The sequence below is a fragment of the Balearica regulorum genome, chromosome Z (assembly GCF_011004875.1).
Source record: "Balearica regulorum gibbericeps isolate bBalReg1 chromosome Z, bBalReg1.pri, whole genome shotgun sequence".
NCBI classification, from domain to species: Eukaryota; Metazoa; Chordata; class Aves; order Gruiformes; family Gruidae; genus Balearica; species Balearica regulorum.
Genome location: NC_046220.1, coordinates 84,690,563 through 84,711,860, shown reverse-complemented (window position 1 = coordinate 84,711,860; position 21,298 = coordinate 84,690,563). Strand labels below are relative to the sequence as shown.

General features: G+C 43.4%; 1 protein-coding gene across 2 annotated transcripts in view; it reads left to right on the top strand.

The window, feature by feature from the left end:
• The window catches only part of MYO5B (myosin VB), a 148,808-nt gene that overhangs the window by 122,166 nt on the left and 5,344 nt on the right, over window positions 1-21,298 (top strand). The window contains exons 28-37 of one of the 2 annotated variants that reach the window (XM_075739704.1): window positions 2,026-2,265; window positions 3,099-3,196; window positions 12,530-12,728; window positions 13,511-13,604; window positions 14,580-14,723; window positions 15,808-15,959; window positions 16,298-16,387; window positions 18,372-18,522; window positions 19,660-19,945; window positions 21,049-21,223. In XM_075739704.1, the coding sequence (XP_075595819.1) occupies window positions 2,026-2,265; window positions 3,099-3,196; window positions 12,530-12,728; window positions 13,511-13,604; window positions 14,580-14,723; window positions 15,808-15,959; window positions 16,298-16,387; window positions 18,372-18,522; window positions 19,660-19,945; window positions 21,049-21,223 (1,629 nt within the window). The remainder of the gene's footprint in view (window positions 1-2,025; window positions 2,266-3,098; window positions 3,197-12,529; window positions 12,729-13,510; window positions 13,605-14,579; window positions 14,724-15,807; window positions 15,960-16,297; window positions 16,388-18,371; window positions 18,523-19,659; window positions 19,946-21,048; window positions 21,224-21,298) is intronic. The other variant, XM_075739705.1, reaches the window with a different exon arrangement.

Genomic DNA, 21,298 nt, shown 5'->3' with positions numbered 1-21,298 from the left:
CTTCCTGGCTTCATTTCTAACCACAGCACAGGTTGGTATGACCGGTCCCTGGAGTTAGCAGTGTGGCTGGCCCATTTGAAAAACAAAAAGGAAATGAGAAAAAAAAAAAAGGAGGAGAAAAAAAGTGTGGGAAAAAGAAAAGCAGGGATCTTATCCAGCAAATAACAGAAATCACAGAAGAGCCATTTGTGTAGAAAAGCACTTAATTGCTTTCTTCCTCCCCTTCACCTGTCTCTGAGCATGATCAGAAAAGAGTGAAAAGCAAGTTGATGCTTTAACTGTGTAGCAAGAAGAGTTAAACCCAGCTTGGCATTGATTCCCTGCCATGCGCACACTTTTCAAACTCTTGTTTTAAAACCCAATTTTAGAAAAGCCAGTGCCTCATACACTCCTTCTGCTGAGCTGTGGTTAATGTGGATGTGGAGGAATTGCTGGATCTAATGCATTTCTTACCCTTTTTATTATTTTTTTTTAATGACAGATGGTATAAAGTACCTGAATATGCTCCATTACTGATGGTGTTTGTTCAGCTAGGAGTATGCTGGCTGTCCAGATCAGCTATTCTGTTCACACCTCTGCTGTGATAAGGCATGCTATTTATAATTTGTAAGGATTTATAATTATAACACCCGTTTCCTATGGAAACGAGGTTTACACAGCTGTGCTAGCTCTACACACTGTATAAATTGCCCCCATCCCCCCAGCCACTCTTGGATTCTTTAGCTTGCCTCAGCCAAAGCTGCTAATGAAGCAGATATCCCATAGATAAGAGGGATCATGCAAGAAAGCCATGGAAAGGGTCAAAAGACAGCGGGGAGAGGAAAGCATGTGGATCTCTGTGGGGAAAGAGCTTGTGCTGTTATAGACACTAGAGAATCCACGTGGACGGTTATCAGTCCCTAGGGAAGAGATGACCCCACATCAGTCAGACACCAACTCGCTTGCAAATGTCTTGGGTTTTGCTGTGTGGTGGTTGGATATGAATCCCGTTGGGTTTTGGCATTTTCTGAGATGCTTGGGTGCATAGGGACAGGAGGGAGCAGTCCTGGGTGCCACCATGCAGCTGGTGATGGAGGGTCTGGTGTGAAGAGAAGGTGGGCTGTTGGGATTTGGGCCATGAGAAAGAGCCTGGGGGCCTGGCTCTGCTCCCTCGCTGTGACCTGTAGCAAAGACTGTCCTGTCTGCAGGAGCAAAGTTGCTCTTGAGCCAGCTGGATGCTCCAGGTGGGTTTTGGGTGCTGGTGAAGAGCTGCCAAAGGTGGTGTTACCACCTGCTTCAAGGTGAAATACTGAAATAAAGGCTGTCTTATCTGCCAGAGTTTTATTCTTCTGTCTTCTACTGTCATGCAAAAGTAAATAAGCCCTTCAGTTGTCTCGGCAAACACTGCGATGCTCATGCATTGTTATTCAGGAGAAGCAGTTGGCGTCAAACTTGTACAGTGTTGCCCCTGCCTGTCAAACGCCAGCAGCTGACAAGACATCAGGGCGAGAAAATCCTCCAACTGCAAACATCGCACCGGGGTAGGGGAATTACAAAATGTATGAGAAAAGAAGCTGTAGTGAGAATTCACACCGCCACAGCTCACCTAGTGGGATGTCTGCCATGATGAAGGGTCACGTAAATCAATGTCTTCCACCTTATTTAATGAATACAAAAAATGATTTAAACATTTTTGGTGTTGTGGTGATTTCTTGATTGAGAAGGAAAAGGGGTGGAGAAGAAACAAACCTGTTTGGCTTCTTTAACAGCTTGCTTTTGTGTTTAAAAATAGTGTCAACAAACAAACAAACAATCTCCCCAGTGTCACCCTGTAGTGTTGTTATTAAATGGCAGCAGGCTACTGATTACAGCAAAAATCTTTTCTGAGCCACACGTGGCAGGACAGGCAGCAAAATCCAGATCCTGGCATGAATTGATCATTTGGCTGTGATCATCAGTAATTGAGTTACTTAGAGGCATCTCAGAAAACGATAAGGCACTGCAAGACAGTTTATCTGAACTGGTTAATGGCTTGGTGTTTTCCAGAGGCAAGAGCTGGAGTCGGAGAATAAGAAGCTGAAAAATGAACTTAATGAACTGAGGAAGGCTATTGCAGACCGAGCAACCCAGAACAACTCGCCCGATGATATTCAGGACAGTTATAACCTCTTACTGAATCAGCTGAAATCGGCCAGCGAGGAGTTGGAAGTGCGGAAAGAAGAGGTACTTATCCTGAGGACGCAGATTATGAAGGCAGCCCAGCAAAAAGAGTCAGGAAAAAACATGGTAATTGACAGAGTAATGGATTTTCTTTCCCTTTTCTCCTTCTGTCACTGAAAATTCAGTGCCTGCCTGAGCAATTCCATTTCTGCTTTGGAGGGGTTCTGGGTGGCAGGATGGCGCAGGGAGGTTATAGGAGGTTCTGCAGGGTTATAGGAGGTTCTAACTATGGATAAGATGTAGTCCATGGCATCATTTCAGACAGCCCAGGACCACACATCCCATGGTGATCTGTACTGCTCTAAGATGCTTGGCCCCATACCTGATGAGATCTAGCCAGCGCACACCAAGGAACAACTTCTCCAGCCCAGCACCAAGCTGTGGTGGTCTGAGATGTTCCCGGTGGTGTTTTGTGACAACTGGTTTATTCAGCAAGGAAATGGGATGGGAGAAAAGAGCTTCGGGACCAGATCCTGCTTACTTTATGCTGGTGCAGCCGTAACGTGCAGGCAAGAAGAGACCCCATCCCATCACAGTCGTTTGAGGACTTTTTTTGTTTAGACCCGGTTCTGACTGAAGGGTGCATTTTTTAAAAACTTATTTGGGCTTTGTAATTCACTGCCTTATCATTCCTTGAGCTTTTGGTATAGTTTGTATTTCAGACCACGCCCCCCCCCCCCCCCCTTATCTCCTGCCCAGGTTCACTGCATCTTTCTTCCATCTCCTGATCTCTGCTGCTGTGTGTTTGCATGTGTATGAATTCATAGCTCTCTAGTCCGATGGATGTCCTGAGGAAGCTCTGTTAAGGATAGTTGGGAGTTGTTCGGTATCAGGAACTTTGAAAGACAGGAAGAGATGTGCAGGATCTCATACTGCTGTGTTTTGCATGTTGAATTTAGGAAAGCATCACCACCAATGCCAGCTGGCCGAACAGTGACAAGCACATTGATCAGGAGGACGCAATTGAAGCCTACCAGGGGATGTGCGAGACGAACCGGTAAGCGTGGCTCAAATTTTTCCAGCAGCAGGAGGGCCTGACTAAAGTGCAAGAGATGAGATCCAGACCAAAATTAACAACATGTTTTAGAGAGTTAATGGATTCTGGATTGTGTTCTGCACCTTGGGTCAAGGATGGGCCATAAAGGTGGGACCAGAGATGCAGATCTTGTACTGGGTGAGGAGCCTCTTGTCTTTGCGGCAGTGTGTCCACAAGGAAGGGGAGATAGTGGGCAGGTAGAAAAGCCGACATGGAAGTGAGCAAAACTGGATTTTGACTTTGCTTGCAGTATGTAAATAGTAGCAAGACTAGGATTTGAGATATATTTTAAGAGTTATTTCAAGTCTGTCCTCACGCTATGCTGGGAAGACAGCACTGTTCCCCTCTCATTTTCCCAGAGGTAAAAGCCTGCGATGGTGAAGTGAGCTAATTAACACATGGTGTATTCTCTGGAAACACCCACATTATTGGTTTTCTTGCATCTAAACTGAGAGTTGAGAACATTTGTTTGATTACAAGTTTACCATAGTGAGGGTTAATATTGTCAACATGTGTCTGTCCTTATAGTAACAACGGGCTTATATTGCGAGGCATGAAATCAATCCTTGCAGCCATCCAGGAAAACATCAAGTAAAAGAGTAGTATCTCGCAAGAAGACAAAATTTCATGGATTAAACAACAAGATTGTATGTAAAGTAAATATTGTTTTACTACAAGGAAATCAAATGTTCATCTCCTTTTCTCTTGGCAAATACAGATGTTTGAGGCTTTTTTCCTAAATAATTTGCATTCAGCAAGGTAGTCAGAAAACCTAACCGGTGTGGATTAATGGCTTTTAATAACACAGTATACTTTGGCACTTTGTAAACTGGTTGCAGAAGGTTGTTAGCGGTCCAGACTGGGAAAGGCCATGACTTAATTAGGATTTTATTCATACCTGTATGAATATGAGCAAAGGCACATCATCTTTGAATGCAATATGAAAAATTGTGAAGAGTTGCTTTATGCTTTCAGAACTGGTTGACCAAAAATCCAGTGTTGGGGTCCAGGAGTCTTGTGATACTCATTTCTCACCTGAGCATCATGCCTGGCTGGATCAGGACCAGTGTGTTGGGTTTTTTTTTCCAATTTGATACCATTGAATATTTTCTTTCCTGAAGTGAACTTGCTGATGAAAATCCTGCCCCTCCTGCAGTGCAGAGGTGATGAGATTGATTTAAATGTCATCTTTTTGCCAATAAATCAGTGGGGTTCAGTGTGCTTCCTACTGCAAGGTGTGTTTATTGGTCATTTAATGAATTCTATGGATTTTCTCTTATTGCCTTCCAACTTTCTCCTGGAGCTGTGGGTACTAGTATGGGATGCAAAATCCCATTCTCAGGCACAGAGTTAATTGCTCCCTAAACTGCATTTTTCGGTGTGCACATGTAGGAGTGATTAGTTTGTACCCAGCTGTTGGTGAAGGAGTTGGAGTCAAAATAAGAGTTGCTGCTTCCACAGGGGATGTGTGCATCCTGTGTGTATGGGTTGTCCTTCTTCAGCCGTTCTGGTTTCCAGACTTAACAACTTCTGCAGGGAGGATGGAATCACACAGAGAAATCATCAAAAATGCCACAATAATCTAATTTTCCACAATGTAAAGATCTCTTTTCTTTGCAATTTGTGCAGGTGAGCTGCAATTTAAGAACTTCATGTGGTCAGGCCTTGGTGTTTTTTGGCCTTATGAGATTTGGGAGGGAAAATCTGCAGTCTCCGGGCTCAGTTACCTATTACCTCTCTTATCTACCTCTCATATGAAGCTTGGCTGGAGCTGGACTCTTGCAATACAGTAGCAGTAGCTCTAGGTACTATCACCCTGATGGTCTGCAGTGATTTATCCAATGACTTGTTAATCACCACCAGCTTCCCCGTTATATGGTTCCCTGTGCATTTGTATAATGGGTTGGTTTATAAACTGTAGGCTGGAGTTGATGGCAGTAAAACAGATGAAAACAAATGCTCGGGGAGCATGGATTATTGTATTTGTTGATATAAATTAACATTCCGTCCCCCCAGCACAAATTTGCATTTGTACTTACGTAGCTCTATACCCAAACATGTCAGTATGAGAAATAAAACTGCTTTCTCTTTTGAATCTTGATCGATAAATATTTTAATGGAAAGCTTTTCTGGTGGGATTGCAGTTCTGAAAGGGGATTAATAAGCAAGAGCCACTTTTTCTCCCACCCATGCTGCCAGGAGCACTCCTATTTCTCTTTATCCTGATACCTCTCATCTTGTTGACAGTTTCTAGCCGAGGTGGATGCTCTTCCACCGGTCCAGTCTGACCAACACGGTAAAGCCACGGTCCGCTCCTAGCTTAAAGTCATCGTGTCTTAGCTATTTAGGCTAGAGATGGAGCCTGGCCTTATTTTGGTAGGAGATAAACCTTTTATTCATTCTATGTCTATATAATCTGAGACTTTTAAATACAGCAGGAGGAAAACTGCTGCTAACCTTGCCCATGTAGTGATTCTCTTACTCCACGCTGCTCTCAGGGAAAAGCCCTTTGATGCCAGGTCAAGGGGAAGTTTGATTGAAAGCAGCCCCTTATACATATAGTGAACTCAGCTTTTTTTTATTTTCCCTTTTTTTTTTCTCATTGACTTTCAACTGCTAAAGGGAAAAGCATCGAGTTAGTTTCCAGCTAATTTTCTGCTTCAATAACTGAATGTAAAGCTAAGTAGGCTTTTTGTTCTCTGTTTCAGTTCTTGGGATATTTCTTTCAAGCCTGTTTGATCTTGGTGAAAATGTAGAGCCAACAAAAGACCAGGTGATGATGTTAGAGATAACAACCTGGCAGCTCGAAGCAGATCAGGTTTAGTCTTTGAAATTAACTTGGTTGATAACTTCCAAGTGATTTCTATAAAGTGTGTGGCTTTTTTTTTTTTTTTTTTTATGCTCAGTACGTCCCACTGGCAGCCACAGTGCAAAGTGAAGGGCTGATCCTCACATGGAGGATGCCTTTGCAGCTGGAAGAGGCCATTGCGTGGGAAGGGTTCATATCTCTGCTCACCACTCTCCAATATGTCTCTTCTTATCACTGCTTCTCACTCTGTTTTATTTCTAATCTGTGATGTGCATTAGTTTTCCACTTAATTAAAAAAAAAAAAGCATATCTGTGTTTGAAAATGAAACGCCCCTTCTGCTTTATTAAGAGATGATAACTATCTGAAGATGCTAAAATTAACATCTCTGGGGTTTGGCGTACGTGCACCTCCTTTAAGCTACTTGGAGGAGAGGAGGGGGGCATTCGGGCAGGAATTTCTCTCCCTTTCATGAAGGCATTTTGCCAAGTGGAGGTTGCCAGCTGCTCCCCCAAACCTGTACCTCCAAGGTAAGGAGAAAGGAGAAATGAGGCTGTGAATCATGTCCTTTCAACTCCTTCCAGCTTTATTGGAGAGAAGGATTTACCCAGCATTTTAGGAAATTATTTTGTCGCATACTAATTAATCTAATTAGCTAGAAAGGACCCCTACTGACTTTTAATGCCTTGGTCAATATGAACTTCTGGGAGAAGGGGATCTCAATGATTTCTGGCTCGGTGCTGTGTTGATGGGCAAGGACTGAATGCTTATTTCCCAGGGCAGTTTTATCTCAGTATAATGGCACCCGCTTGAGCTGCTTTCCTCCTTTACCACAATGTATATGACTAAAAAAGGAAGGCAGGCTATTTTTCAAAGGTTATAAAGGAGAATGCATCTCTTAAAAATGCTTCTTGTCCTGTGAGATTTCTCAGGTTACTGATATGTAATAAATAGTGAGGATCCTTCCTATTTGTGGGTTTGTTTGGGGTTTTTTTCTTCTTTTTGGTTTTCAGTGCCTGAATACATGTTCTGTTAAGATTATCTGAACCAAAAAAATACCCTACTAACAAATCGACCCAAATCAGACCAAGCAATCTCCCTGTATCTGTCAGCCCACGGACCCTTTTGGAAGCCTGCTATGTATGGGTAAAAATAAGGTTTTAATCTAAATTCTACATATGGCTTTAACAGATTAATTTTCTGAATATTAATGGTTGAAATGGTTGCTACTTTTGAGAAATGCCATGCTCATACACCAAGATGTACAAGCTGTCTGCAGCGGTGAGACACCTCTTGAGTCCTTTCATGGTAGTGCTGCATCACCACAATTCTCACTGCTATCCTCATATGAAACTTTGCTATAAAAGGTTTGTGTTTTGTGCTTTTCCACTTAAATATGAAGAGCTTTCCTTGCCAGGGAATGGCATGTGCTACATTTCTTTTCACAATAGGAGACATATATTAGCTTGGTTCTTTTTTTTTGTCTGAAAGTTTAATGGTTCATTAAGTGATTTTTTTGTTTGTTTTGTTTATTTTTTATTATGATTTCCCAAAAGAAAAACTGTTTTAAAACTCACATTGAAGCCAGGTAAAATCTCCTTGTAGCAAATGTTTCTGGTCAGGTTGACCAGCTCCCATCATTCATTTGTAATGTGTTCAACACCTCATTAAAGAAGATAAATCAGTTTCCTGCCTTTTATAACTTAAAAAACCCCCCACCTGTTAAAAGGAGACTTTTAGTATTAAAGTGACATGAGACTTTTTTTGGCATTTTTCTGCCTGGATGGCTATGAAGGAGATTGGATCTTGTACCAATATGAGTAAACAAACACCCAAAGGGTGTTTGGACCGAAGGGTGCTCTGAGGAAAGGCTGTTGTGTTTGACTTGATGCTTGAGGAGACCCTCGACTGAAGTAGAAGAAAGAGAATTTATTTTAGACTAGTAGAAGTTGCTGCAGATGGAAGGAAATGGAGAAACTTGTCTTAAAAATGTCTTATTAGTGAGATGTGCCAGGAGGTCTGGAAGAAGAGTGAGCTGTTCAAGCTGTCAGTATGCAATGAACACTGGGGTCAGGTTAAGTTTGCACTGTGGGTGGGAGTGCGTGGGGGCTGTTCCAGCTGAAAAATATTTAATTTTTTTGGGGGGGGAGGAAGGAAGCCTCTTGGGAGCTGCTAAGGATCATTCTGCTTTTCATTTTACCGCATCTATGTTCGGACACCTCCTCCTTACCCCTTGTGCTGCCTTCTCTCTTTTATCCCTCTAGGTCCTTGTTTCTCTTCCCTGTTTTTTAAGCGTAAGATTTTAATGTGGACTTGAGCTAGCTGCTGGGCCTGCCAGCTTTTCTGTGCAAATGGGAAACAGTTTAGCCATACAGAAATGAAAACTCAGGCTCTGACCCTGAGGAGTTGGGCTTTTTTGTAAAAAAAGTAACGTCTCAGGAACGATGATAACCTGCCAGGAGGTTGGGCTGGGTGATCTCCGATGGTCCCTTCTGACCTGAATGATTTTTGGGTTCCTGGGTCGGCTGTGGTGGGTTGGGGAGGAAGGGGCTGCACGACGACATGGTTCACAGCTGGGGAGGGAGGAGAAGCTCCTCTAGCCAGGGGTGTCATATGGGGCACAACCAGGGAATGGTTCTCATTTACCATGGTGGAAAAGGAAATACAATGTAATGAAAGTGTGCTTTTTAAAAAAAAATTATTAAATTAATAAGCGTTCTTCACCTTTTCCCCTCCTATTGCAATTGACCTTTTGTCTTTCTCTGTCCTCTTGTTTCCTTTTTCTGTCCTTTATTTCTAGCAAGACTGAGGACTGGGGGTATCTCAATGAAGATGGAGAGCTCGGCTTGGCTTATCAAGGTTTAAAGCAAGTTGCCAGGTCAAACACTGTCTTTTTTTCCCCCACTGTTTCCTCTCCCCCTTTCACTTCTTTTTCTCCTCTCCTCTCCTCTCCTCTCCTCTCCTCTCCTCTCCTCTCCTCTCCTCTCCTCTCCTCTCCTCTCCTCTCCTCTCCTCTCCTCTCCTCTCCTCTCCTCTCCTCTCCTCTCCTCTCCTCTCCTCTCCTCTCCTCTCCTCTCCTCTCCTCTCCCCTCTCTCTTCCTCTCTCTTCCTCTCTCTTCCTCTGCTGTTGTTCTGTTGTTCTCTCTGGGAGCAGCTGGAGGAAGGATATCTGAACTCAAGGAATCAAAATCCTCCTCTAATTTTCAGAGGAGTTGTTTTGATGCTAATTGGGCAGTGCTGATTGTGGCTGTTGTCACTAATGCCTGAGCTGGGATTCAGTAAGAATGGTGTTACATTAATGAGAAATTGTGTGATAAAGGTGTTGGGAAACTGTAATCTCCAGGGAGTGCCAAGAAAACCCCATTTTAGATGTTTTTTCCCAAATTGCCCTAAGATATAGCACCTCCCTAAAGTGTTTACTTGACACGTCAGAAGAGGGGTCTCTGTCCTTGTGTTGCGATGCTGTCTGCTTTGCATTCTTCTGGGGATTGTGTGCTCCCATCCATGCATTGCCTATAGGTGTATAAGGAGGAAGGTGTGTGGTGGACACATGGTGCCGTCCTTCCACAGCTCTCCCCATGTCCTGGTCTGGTGGGCAAATATCCCAGCAGGACATGCTGGGGCAATACCTGTGACCTCTGTATCTCCTGGGGATGCTGTTGATTCTGTATTGATCTCTCATCTCCAAGCTAATGAACATTAGGAAGACCAAAGGAGATTAAAGCAAGGTTGAAGGACTCCTGGATTCTTCTCCTGAATTCAGCTTGGTGCTTGGAAGAGCTGATTATTAAATTGGAGAGAGTCCAGAGGAGGCCACGAAGCTGATCAGAGGGCTGGAGCACCTCTCCTATGAGGACAGGCTGAGAGAGTTGGGGTTGTTCAGCCTGGAGAAGAGAAGGCTCTGGGGAGACCTTAGAGCCCCTTCCAGTCCCTGAAGGGCCTACAGAAAAGCTGGAGAGGGGCTGGTGACAAGGGCAGGGAGTGACAGGACAAGGGGGAATGGGTTCAAGCTGAAGGAGGGTCAATTTAGATCAAATGTTAGAAAGAAATTCTTTCCTGTGAGAGTGCTGAGGCCCTGGCACAGGTTGCCCAGAGAAGCTGTGGCTGCCCCTGGCTCCCTGGCAGTGGTCAAGGCCAGGTTGGATGGGGCTTTGGGCAACCTGGGCTAGTGGAGGGTGTCCCTGCCCATGGCAGGGAGTTGGAACTAGATGATCTTTAAGGTCCTTTTCAACCCAAACCATTCTATGATTCTATGAAATGTTAATCAGTCTGTGCTCTCCTGCAGGGTGGTTATGACACTCCAATATATATGATTTTTAGAAAAGACATGAAATGAGCTGATTAAGGACACTATAGAGAGGAAAAGTTAAAACAATCTTTTGTATGAAATAATCTACAGCAGTCACATCTAGAGGTATTGGAGTAAAATCAGACAATAACAGGAAAAATACCAGTGATGATTCATTTGTTTTTCAAAGCAATGTAGGAATCCAAGTTCATAAAGAAGTGTATTTTTCTGAGAGCGGCTCATGGTTAATCCAAACCCACATGAAGAAATAAAATGAAAATTCAGTACTTAATACTTATTTCATGGTGAGCCTGTATTTTCCAAGCCCATTAAGAATGTAACTCCTGACAGCGTGATTATGAGGCTGAGTGCATTATTGCCCATGTTTCTATAGTTGGCAAACATGCTTTTCTGGCTTTTGCTGGAAAATGGGAGTGGAGATTGGGTTGTTTAGGTCTTCTAAAAACAACAACAACAAAAAAACCAAACTGGAGAATAATTAATACTTTTCATCCAGAAATCTTCAATAGAAAGCATGCGTTCTTTTATACTATCCTTAAAAAAACCCAAAATAAACCAAAACAACAAAAAACCTCACCCCCATGCTTAACTGTTCCTGCAGAGAAACAGTCCACAGGCATGAATCTCCATGAATTTCCCAATGGACTCAAAAGACCTGTAGTTTTTTCCCCACTGGCACAGCTCCGTGTCCGTGCATGTGCTGGGTAAATGCTAAGCTATTGACACCAGAGTCTTCCTTGTCTTTGAGGATTGCCGTTTGCATCTGATGCCAGAGGAGACGAAGCTGTGTTGCTGTCCGTAGCTCTGCCCAGGAGACCACATCCATGAGCTACAGCAAGGACATGGGCTTGGTCATCCCCCTGGGTCATTCCTCCTCTTTGCCACCATCGCGCTGTGTAGTTTGGGATTAAAACTTTGCAGTTTCTGGCTTGATGCCACTTTCTCAGACTCCTTGTCCCTTCTGGAGTCGCTTATTTCGGTCTTCTTGAGAGAGCTGAGATTTCCGTTTAGCAGAGGGTACGGGATACCCTTAAAAAATCAATTATCATGTCACTTGCCAGGTTTTTCAGCACCCCCATTGGCACAGGTGTGTACAGGAGGGCAGGTAACATCTCAGTGATGAATCATTTTTCCACTAGATTAACGAAGGCATTCTGATTTAGCAAGTGGCTGGATAATGCACAGACTAAATGTTCTACTAACCCTTTAGCTCAGCTTTTCCCCCCCGCTGTAGTTGTCCTTGCGCACAGGCTCAGGGCTGGAAGGAGACCTGGTGCAGGGGAAAGGAGGTAGAAGAGGGTGGCAGGACAAACTATTAGAAAAAAAAGCAGGGTACCCCCTAAGGGCTGTTTTTGGTGACTTCTGTCAGCTGTGTATCATGGTGTCAGTATTTGCATCATGGAGTACAAGGGAACACGTCTTTCCCCGCCCCTGCTGAAGAGTCCTGGTGAAGTCAGCAGCAATGATGAAAGCAGAAACTGATCAAGATGACAGAAATTGCCCGTGCATAGTTTTCTGCAGGTAGTTTATGAATGAAAACTGAGATATAAATGAATATACTTCTTTTTAAGCAAAGATAAATAGCAGCTCTACAAACAACTGAAACGAATTAAGAGTTTCAGCTTCTGCCTTTTCTGAAACTCCCAGCAGCAGCAAACAAAGCCTGTGGCAGTCCAGCTGAACAGAGCCATTTGCAAGACATACAGTGTGGCTTTCAAAAGTAAGAACTGATGTTTGAAAGCGTGCAAGTGCAAGAACAAATGCCCTTCATGCTGAGCTTTTGGAAAAAACCCCGCAAGTGTTGATCTGCACTACTTTCTTGCCATGCATTTGATTTTTGCTAGTGGGAAGAGTAAAGGAACCCAGATTTGTGATACAGTTGCAGGAAAAAAGGGAGCTCTTGAATTTTCCCCCCCCTTCCCTTTTATTTAAAAAAACCCCCACAACCCAACCTTTTGATCTCATGTCTCTAATTTCAAAAGTATTTAATCTACAGCATAGCAAATGACAGACTAATGTGGCAGTAGTAGCTGTAGCACCCCTTTGTGTGTGTCAGTTTTGTAGGAAGGTTGACTTGGGAACATCTCCCAAATTGGCTGACTTTGAAGGATCTAAACTCAGTGGTTACTGCCACGATGCCGAAATCACAGGTTGATCGGTGTGGGCTTTTTTTCTCAGGCTACTGGAAGCACAGCTCCAGGATCAGAGAAGAGAGCACGAGGAGGAGGTAGAAGCTCTGAAAAACCAGGTGGATGCAATGAAAGAAGAGATGGAGAGACAGCAACAGGCTTTCCTGCAGACCTTGCAGCTATCTCCAGAGGTCCAGGTGGAGTTTGGACTTCAGCAAGAAATTACACGCCTCACCAATGAAAATCTGGTAAGAGGCTGTACTGAAAACACAGCCTAAGGAAAAGGAGAAAAACAACCAAGTTGAGAGAAAGGAGATAGGAAATATGAAGGGGACAGGAGGGTGCTGGGATCTCTTCCACCTCTTCTAAACTCTCTGCAGGATCCTTCAGCATCTCCCACTGGTGCATTTGGAAGTGTTGGTACTTGGCCATGAGCTGTTCTTCAGTGGCTACGATTCTTGTGATTCCTTAAGTACTTTCTTTTTCACTTTTAATCTTTTTTGAAGCTTGTCTACTTTGCGGCATTGCCTACCCAACGAGATCACTGGGGACCCCTATATTCTATAATTATGTGCAAAGATAACACAATCTTTTCTTTTTACCTGCATTTATTGGGAGTGGTGTGGGCAAGTTGCCACTCTGAAAAGCTGGTCTGGCTAATCGTAAATTTTCCCCTTCTTACCTCCTGTATCTGTGTTGCAAGGTCTGAAGTGAACACTGACCCCTCCTAAGTTCAGGTGAGGGGCTGGTTGCCTTTCTCAACATATCTAGTATATAAATAGTGTTGGAACTGTTTAAATATGATTAAAAGCCAGGATTAAGAATGCTGTGGGTGGGGTGGGGTGAGTATTGCCTGCTGTAGGCCACTTCTAGGGAAAGCAGGCACGGTCTTTGGGGTGTAAATAAGGGTCTCCCTGAGCAATCCAGAAATAACACGGCTCTTCAACCAAGATGCTCACACCATGCAGTAGTGGTGCATAGACCAGGCTGTGTGCTCCTGCAGTTTAACACAATGCATCTTGTTTTTCAGGATCTTAAAGAATTGCTGGAGAAGTTGGAAAAGAATGAAAAGAAGCTGAAGAAGCAGCTGAAGATTTACATGAAGAGGGTCCAAGATTTTGAAGGTGACTTGGCTGTTGGTAGACATTGGGGTGGGGGAACAGCACTCTTTTTCCTTCTTTGGCCAGCCTTGGAGAGCTGCAGGTTTTTCTCTTCTTCTTTCTGTTAAAGTAAGACTTTACTCATTCTGGCACACTGAACTGGCACTGAGCTCCTTGTTGGCACGACAGCAAGGAACCGAAAGTCCACATGAAGCTCCTGGGTCATGCTAAGGCTGCCTTGGAGCACTAACAGCTGCGCTGATGTAGCTTTAGCTTGTTAACATCATTGAATGTGGTAAACTTGGAAGAGGGTCCACGAGGTGAGGATGGAGGCTTGAGGGCTTGTTGGATCTGATGCTTGGTGTACCAGGGTTTGGAGGGTATTTAAGGAACCTTTTTGCTTTCCTTGCTGTCAGTGCTGTGACCCAAGCAGTGATATAGAGAGACCAGTCACCAGCAGGTGACTGCTCTGTTCTGGCAATTTTGCGGGGGGGGGGGAGGGGGATTAAAACAATTTAGGATTAAAATATATATGTGTATTCTGCTTGATCAGAAAACACCTCAAATGTGAAATCTGTGTTGTATAGAAGAAGATTCCTGTTCACTGGAGATGTCGCAGTTAATCACATAACTTTGTTCTCATGAGCTAATTTCTGAAAACTAGGCGTTAAGTGAAATTAAGCTGAAAGACTGGAGGGTTTCCATGGCTAGCACAGGTGGTCTCTGTCAGTGTCACCTGCATGCTGCTGTTTACTGCAGTGCTTGCATGATGGTCTCTCCTGTTTTATTAAACTTTTATGGAAGCACAATGCTCAATGGTGTGCCACCGTGGTTCTTCAGCTTTACAGCCAGCCAAAAGACATGACGCTTACGTTTTCTTTTTGTTGTTTGTTTTTTCATTGCCTGGCTATTTTTTTCCCCCTCTGTGAAAATGCTACAAGAAAAAGCTTCCTGTAGGGTTACTACCTCCTAGCCTGTGGTTTCATGCTCTTTTCACAGCATCCCAAACTACAGTGCTGGCGGAGAGGACGTGGCAGAAGCGTACCATTCAAGTTGCTGTCCAGAGGAAGGAGAAAGATTTTCAGGGCATGTTGGAATATTATAAAGAAGATGAGCCACTCCTCATCCGAAACCTCATTACAGGTGAGGAACTTGCTCCGCTCCTGTGCCTGGCTCCTTCTTCTCTTGCCTGGGAGATCTCAAGATAGGCAAATAGATCTTCTCAAATTAATCCCTCCTGGGACTGTATGTTTATGGTGACAGCAGTTTTGGTAGGTAAAGCAGCACAGTGCTAAGCAGATGGACCATCATGGATATAATCCTTAGGGATAGTAAAGAATGGAAAATACAAAAAGGTGGCTGCAGTTTTTAGAGCAAGCTAGTAACTTTTAGTAACTTGCTGAGCTTGATATGATGTGGTAATAGATGGGGAAAGGATAGCAAGGGAGAGATCCCAGGGATTTTGCACAGCAATGGAACAAAGGTAGTTGATTTATGAGATAATAACAGGTAACAGATAATAAACTTATGAGCCCTTTTATGCTGGAAGATCTGATCAGAATTACTGCCAGCATCGCCTTATTCAATGCTGTTAGAGAAGTCACACTTCCCTGGCTAAGAGCTGGTATTTACCATCACTCTCTAACCCCAGCAGACTCTAGTGAGGATCTAAAAAGAGCAGTGCTAGCCCGTTGCTGCGGTCTTTGAAGTTCCCCTAATCAGGCAGGCTCGTCATTTAGAAGCTGCAAATTCCCGCAGCTGCCATTAGGATTCTGTATCTTGAGGGAAAGCGTGATTTACTAAGTCATGAATTCAGAGAGGGGGTTTATAGCCTGTGGGAGGTATTCCTGAAAGCTTCAGGGAGTTTTTCAAAGGTTGCGTGCTGCTTGGGTAGACTTTTACATAGTAAAGATCTAGTGCTACCTGTGCATCCGTAAGGTGTGATGGGATCACGTCGCAAACTTCAGTGCAGACTGTGCTACCCTCCTGAGCCCTGGTGCTGTGGCTCTTCTGCTTTGGTCCATCTGTCCTGCAGTCAGACCTCTGGCTCTGTGTCCACACTACAGGGATGGAAGTTGCTGAGCTGAAATCTCATCTTCCCCAGGGCTGGTGGGGAGAGGGGTTTGTCTGGGTACATCTCCAGCTCTGGTGTTTGCTGCTTCACCTGCCACTTGGTGAATTTTAAGAGGATTTTTTTTAAAAAACAAACCAACACTAAACCTTCTAGATCTCAAGCCTCAGGCAGTGTCTGCTACTGTACCCTGCCTGCCTGCCTACATCCTCTACATGTGCATCAGGCACGCGGATTACGTCAACGATGACCAGAAAGTGCACTCCTTGCTCACCTCCACCATCAATGGCATTAAGAAAGTGCTGAAGGTAGGTGTCAGTTTTCTCTTGTCTTGGGGTTGAGATGCTGTGAGATGATAATAACCATGTCAAAGTGGGTGATAATCAGCTCTTGTAGTGATTTTCAAACCCAATTGCTCTTATAGTTTCCCTTTTTAGAAGAACAAGGAGAATTATGATCTTAGCAATAAAATAGTTTGCATTTACAGATTAAAAATGTTTGCAGGGACCAAATGGCTAATACTGCCCATCTGCAGAGAGAGGGCATCCTGATTCTAGGTGGGGAAACTCAAAACCACTTTGTCTTGCTATGCCAGCATCCCCCACTGAAGGGGGAAGTCTCACATGTTTTAATTCTGCTCTTCCAGAAACACAATGATGATTTTCAGATGACGTCATTTTGGCTGGCGAACACGTGTCGTTTCCTGCACTGTTTAAAGCAGTACAGCGGAGATACGGTAAGAAACTCATTGCTGATCTTGAGTATTCTGGCATTCCTCCAGGAAAGGGTCTTCAGGTCTCCTAGGTCTGGTGGCTTCACTCTGGCTATGACGTGAGGTCATCTCTGACTTTCCTCCTTTGTTTATTTGGATACAACATGAGGCAGCTCCTAACAGAGGTTCACGGAGCATTGCAACAAGACATTTGAGACCTGAAACCAGGACCCTTTAAATATAACGTGCAACATTATGTGACTGATACCCAGAATATTTTGAATTTTATAGCCAACTGTGCACTTTGATTTGTCTGACCAGGGGATTTCCTTCTGGTAGGCTGTTTGGAAGGCTGTTCCCCTGGTTTTAATAGGTTCTGCAGCTTTTCATTAACCGACATTTTTAGACAAGGGAAAGCTACTCCAAATCTTGCCATTTTATTCTGAATGTTTCTACTGATTTGTTTTTTCCCTGTTCTGTTCAACTAGTTTAAAATAACCATGCTTTGAGAGACCAAAAATGCATAATCACAATGTAAGATTTCAGAAGGAAATCCTCTCATTTCTTGCCACCTCAGTAATATTTCATAAGTTGACATAAGTTTTATTATAGCTGATCCCTTCTGACAAAATCAGGTAGTCACAGTCCTCTTAGTGCATTACATGCTGCCATTCTTACAGCCATATGTTCTGGGTATTAAAATTTTCAGCAGAGCCAAATTATGTCGTTTCTCATTTAGTCTTGATTTGTGTAAGATATATTGAGCAATCAAGCTTTAAGAATAAATAAAACAGTTTTTGTGGATTCAAATTAACTGTTTGGATCATTCATGAGATGACCACTGGTGTCTAAAACTTCAGGGCTGGACTTCCAAGATTTAAATTAAAAAGAAAAATAATTTAGGTAATACTTACTAAATTTATGTTCCTGTTTGACCTCTTCTGCCTGGATAAGAGCATTACATTTTAAAGAAAATCCTCCCCAGAAAACCAGCAGGGTTAAAAAAAAACATCACAAACTTAAATTTCACATTCTTTGCCATGATTTACTGTGTTAAATGAACGAGCTATTTGCAAATTCAGTTGATAATTTGGTCCAAAAAACAGAGGGGAAGATAATTCTAGGCAGTTTCCAAAATACTGTTATCCTTAGTGAAATCCAACCTATTTTTAAGAAAACGTGTTTAAAAGAAAAACCCAAGCTAAATGCAATATTGCAGTGCAAAGAGCACAATGCTTTTTCATTAGTGAGGAAAAACAAGAAATTGTGAAGTCATCTCAAATTGCACATGTTGTATTTTTGCATTTTGCTAGTCAGCAAACAACAAAAAAAGTTGACAACAAATTGATAAGACCATATGAACAGGCAATTAAAGCATCTATGTTAATTACAAAATTAAGTTAGATCACATTTGCTTCTGCCAGCAAAACTGGCATTAATGTCTGAGCCCAGAACTCAGGGCTACAGCATCCATCTGCAGGATCAGAGACTTGCTTCTTCAGCAAAAAGCAGGGAACTGGAGAAATTTCTGAACTTCAGATCGGTTTAAAATGTTGTCAGAGCATATAGCATGTGGTTATCATATTTTTTCCCCCATTTTCTAATGTCTTAATCTCAAAATATTTGGTTTCCCATAAATAATTGCAACTCACAGGAATAAACAAATGGCTAAAAAATGTTTCTCAGGGACTGAAGTGTCATTTTCTAGTTCTTGTCTATTGCAGTGATACAATTGTTGCTCCTTGCTAGACCTAAAAGGAAAAACTTACCACTTAACGATGCTTTTCTTCAAAAAGCAGCCTTCTAGTAATAATTTGTGAACAAACAGCTGAGTAAATCAAAGGTGATTTATGAGTTTTGATCATTTCTATAATGGAGTAAAAATGCACTTTTGTAACACATCTGGATGTATTGTACTATAAAGGTGGTTTTTTTTAAAACAGTGATTTTACTAGACTATAAATAGGTGGAGTAATGAAACCAGGTGTTTTAATCTCCTCCTGTTCAGGGTTTCATGGTGCAAAACACGCCTAAGCAGAACGAGCACTGTCTGAAGAACTTTGACCTGACCGAGTACCGCCAAGTGCTGAGCCACCTCTCCATCCAGATCTACCAGCAGCTCATTAAGATAGCAGAAGGCATACTCCAACCCATGATCGGTAAGTTCATAGCACATTAGCTTTTAGGAGGGTATCTTTTTTTTTTTTTTTTACTGTAATTATGTACTCTGAGGTTTTTTTCCAGACCTTTGTATGGTGCTAGCCTGACTTCTCCCCAAAGGAAAAGCCTGAAGTTGGTAGAGAGGCATATGTCACCAAAAAAAAAAAAAAGTTTTGGTTGGGAGCAGGTCCTTGTTTTAGTAGTGACCTGGAGTTAGGGAGGCTGACCTGGCCTGGGTGAGTTTTTGTTTCCCCCATGATAGAAACTAATAAGGATGAGGTGTTTTCCCTCCGTGATAGAAGATGCCTCCCTCCATTCTGCTAGGGAGGTGGTGCTCATGAGTCTGTAGGAACAGTGTTCCCCTCCAGACCAGGTTAAGATTTTATGGGTGAAAATGTGCGTTATGAGGGAGGAGAGTTGGGAAGGGAAAAAGAGACTAATAAAGACCTTATTTTGCAAGGGTGAGTCAGTATGAGAAGAGTTACCTCCTCAGCTAAATCTGTGGTGCTTGCTAACCTAATTGAGGGGCTGTTCTCAGTGCTTTATATTTTTTAGCTGCTGGTGTTTTCCTTGAGCTCCCAGCCTGGACTCCTCTATATCTAGGACTCTTTCCCTTTACCCTCCAAATGTCATTTTACAAATTATAGCTGTATCTGATGGTATCGCCTCCTACCATCGCTGCGTGTACCTCCTGCTCCTTGCAGAAAGTTGTCCTGTTCCTCTGTCAGTTAGTCAGGCTGTAAGAATTTTATTACTTTTAATCTATCTTAATTTCTCCCAGTCCTTTGAGCCAATTAATCACTTTAACTGCAGAATGTAAGGCTCTGTGGTGGGTAGAGGGAGAATTGATTACAGCTCAAAGGAGAGGTGTTCCCAGTTTCTGCAGCATGATAAGTGATTTCTGCATAGTAATGCCAAGGGAAAAAGAAATGTGATCTCACAGATATTTTGTGTGCTTCAACTATTTCATACTATCACAGTAAACTAGCAGTTCATGGATCTGTCCTGCTTTCAGACCTCCCAGCATCCATCGTGTTTTATATCGCTGAGAGTGCTGCAAGATTATGACTGCCCACGGAGGGGTCAGTTCGTGCCTCCAGTGACTTTTCTAGCTCATTTTTCCCCTTTTTTTTCAGTGTCTGCGGTGTTGGAAAATGAGAGTATCCAAGGGCTTTCTGGTGTCAAACCGATGGGCTACAGAAATCGCTCCTCCAGCATGGCAGATGGTGACAGCTCCTACAGCTTAGACGCACTCATTCGCCAGCTGAACACCTTCCACAGCATCATGTGTGACCAGGGCCTGGACCCAGAGATCGTGCAGCAGGTCTTCAAGCAGCTCTTCTACATGATCAACGCGGTTGCTCTCAACAACCTCCTGCTGAGGAAGGACGTCTGCTCGTGGAGCACGGGCATGCAGCTGAGGTGGGACAGGGGCTCGGGGCAGGGATGTGCCTGCTTGAATAAGTTTAGTTAATTTTATAAGGTGGTGGAAAATAGGAAAATAAAATGCAATGGTGTAAGTAAGGGGAGAAACTGATTGGATTCAGCTGGAGACCAATGCAGTGCAGTTAAAGCTAAGCCTTGTAGAGTAATGCCTGTGCAATGCAGTTTGCTGTGCTGCTTGTGAATTAAATGCATGTTACAGTAATTATCTCTGGGGTGGGCTTTCCCCACCCTTGCCTCACCCAGCCTGAGCGGGAAGGCTGTGCAGCCCAAAGACTGCACCAGGTGCTGTAGGATGGATTGCCCATTGGGATGGAGAAGTTTCCGTGGTTCTGTCCTGCTGCCGCGTCTGCTGGTTTTAATGTTACCGGTGTTGTTAACTCCGATTCTGCGGGTGGATCTTAAAGCCGAACCCCTGTTGTTGTGTGAAATGCCTCTGGCCTCTCATGAGCTACAGGCAAGCGGCAGCACGGACATCTGCTGGGCTGGGATCAGGGGCCCGCATGCCCCATCACTGTCTTAGTGTGATGCTATAATCAGGATTGAAATTTGAAAGGACAGCTAGTGCAAACCTGCCAGAAAGGGGTCATGAATATTTATCAGCCCTGGCATAAATCTGTCAGCTTGCTTCTCGGTGTAAATGATTTAAACCTTTGTTTTGCTACCCTCTCCCCTTCCCAGAGTGGATCCTTTGCATGTTCCCCTTGAGCCTGGGAGTGGGCACAGGCAGAGGCATTTTTTATGTAGATATGTTCAAAGGTACAATTTTGTTGGCATTTAAAAGCTTAATTTTAATGGACTTTTGAAACTTGAACAAATTTGAATGTTGTAGAAAAGCACATCCCTTGCACTGTTCAGCTGTTACATGGCTTATCTATTTCTAAAGTACATGGAGTATAAATTTTGCTTTGAGTTGTTGAGTATTAAGCTTTGGTCTGGTTGTCTCCTGCCATGTGTATCACAAATATGCATCACAAACATGACATATACCAGCACTGCAACATACTTTGAGTCTCATAGAGGATTTTTGAGATGCTACATCTTATCTCCCGGCTCTCATCTTATCTTGGTTGCTTTCCTAGGTTTAACATAAACCAGCTGGAGGAATGGCTGCGTGGGAAGAACCTGCAGCAGAGTGGAGCAGCACAAACGTTGGAGCCCTTGATTCAGGCGGCACAGCTTCTACAGCTGAAAAAGAAAACCTCAGAAGATGCCGAGGCCATCTGCTCCTTGTGCACGTCACTCACGACGCAGCAGGTAAGGAACAGGGCAGAGATTTACATCAGAGGTCCTGGTAATTAAAGGAGTGGGAAAGGCTTGTCTCCCAGTGCC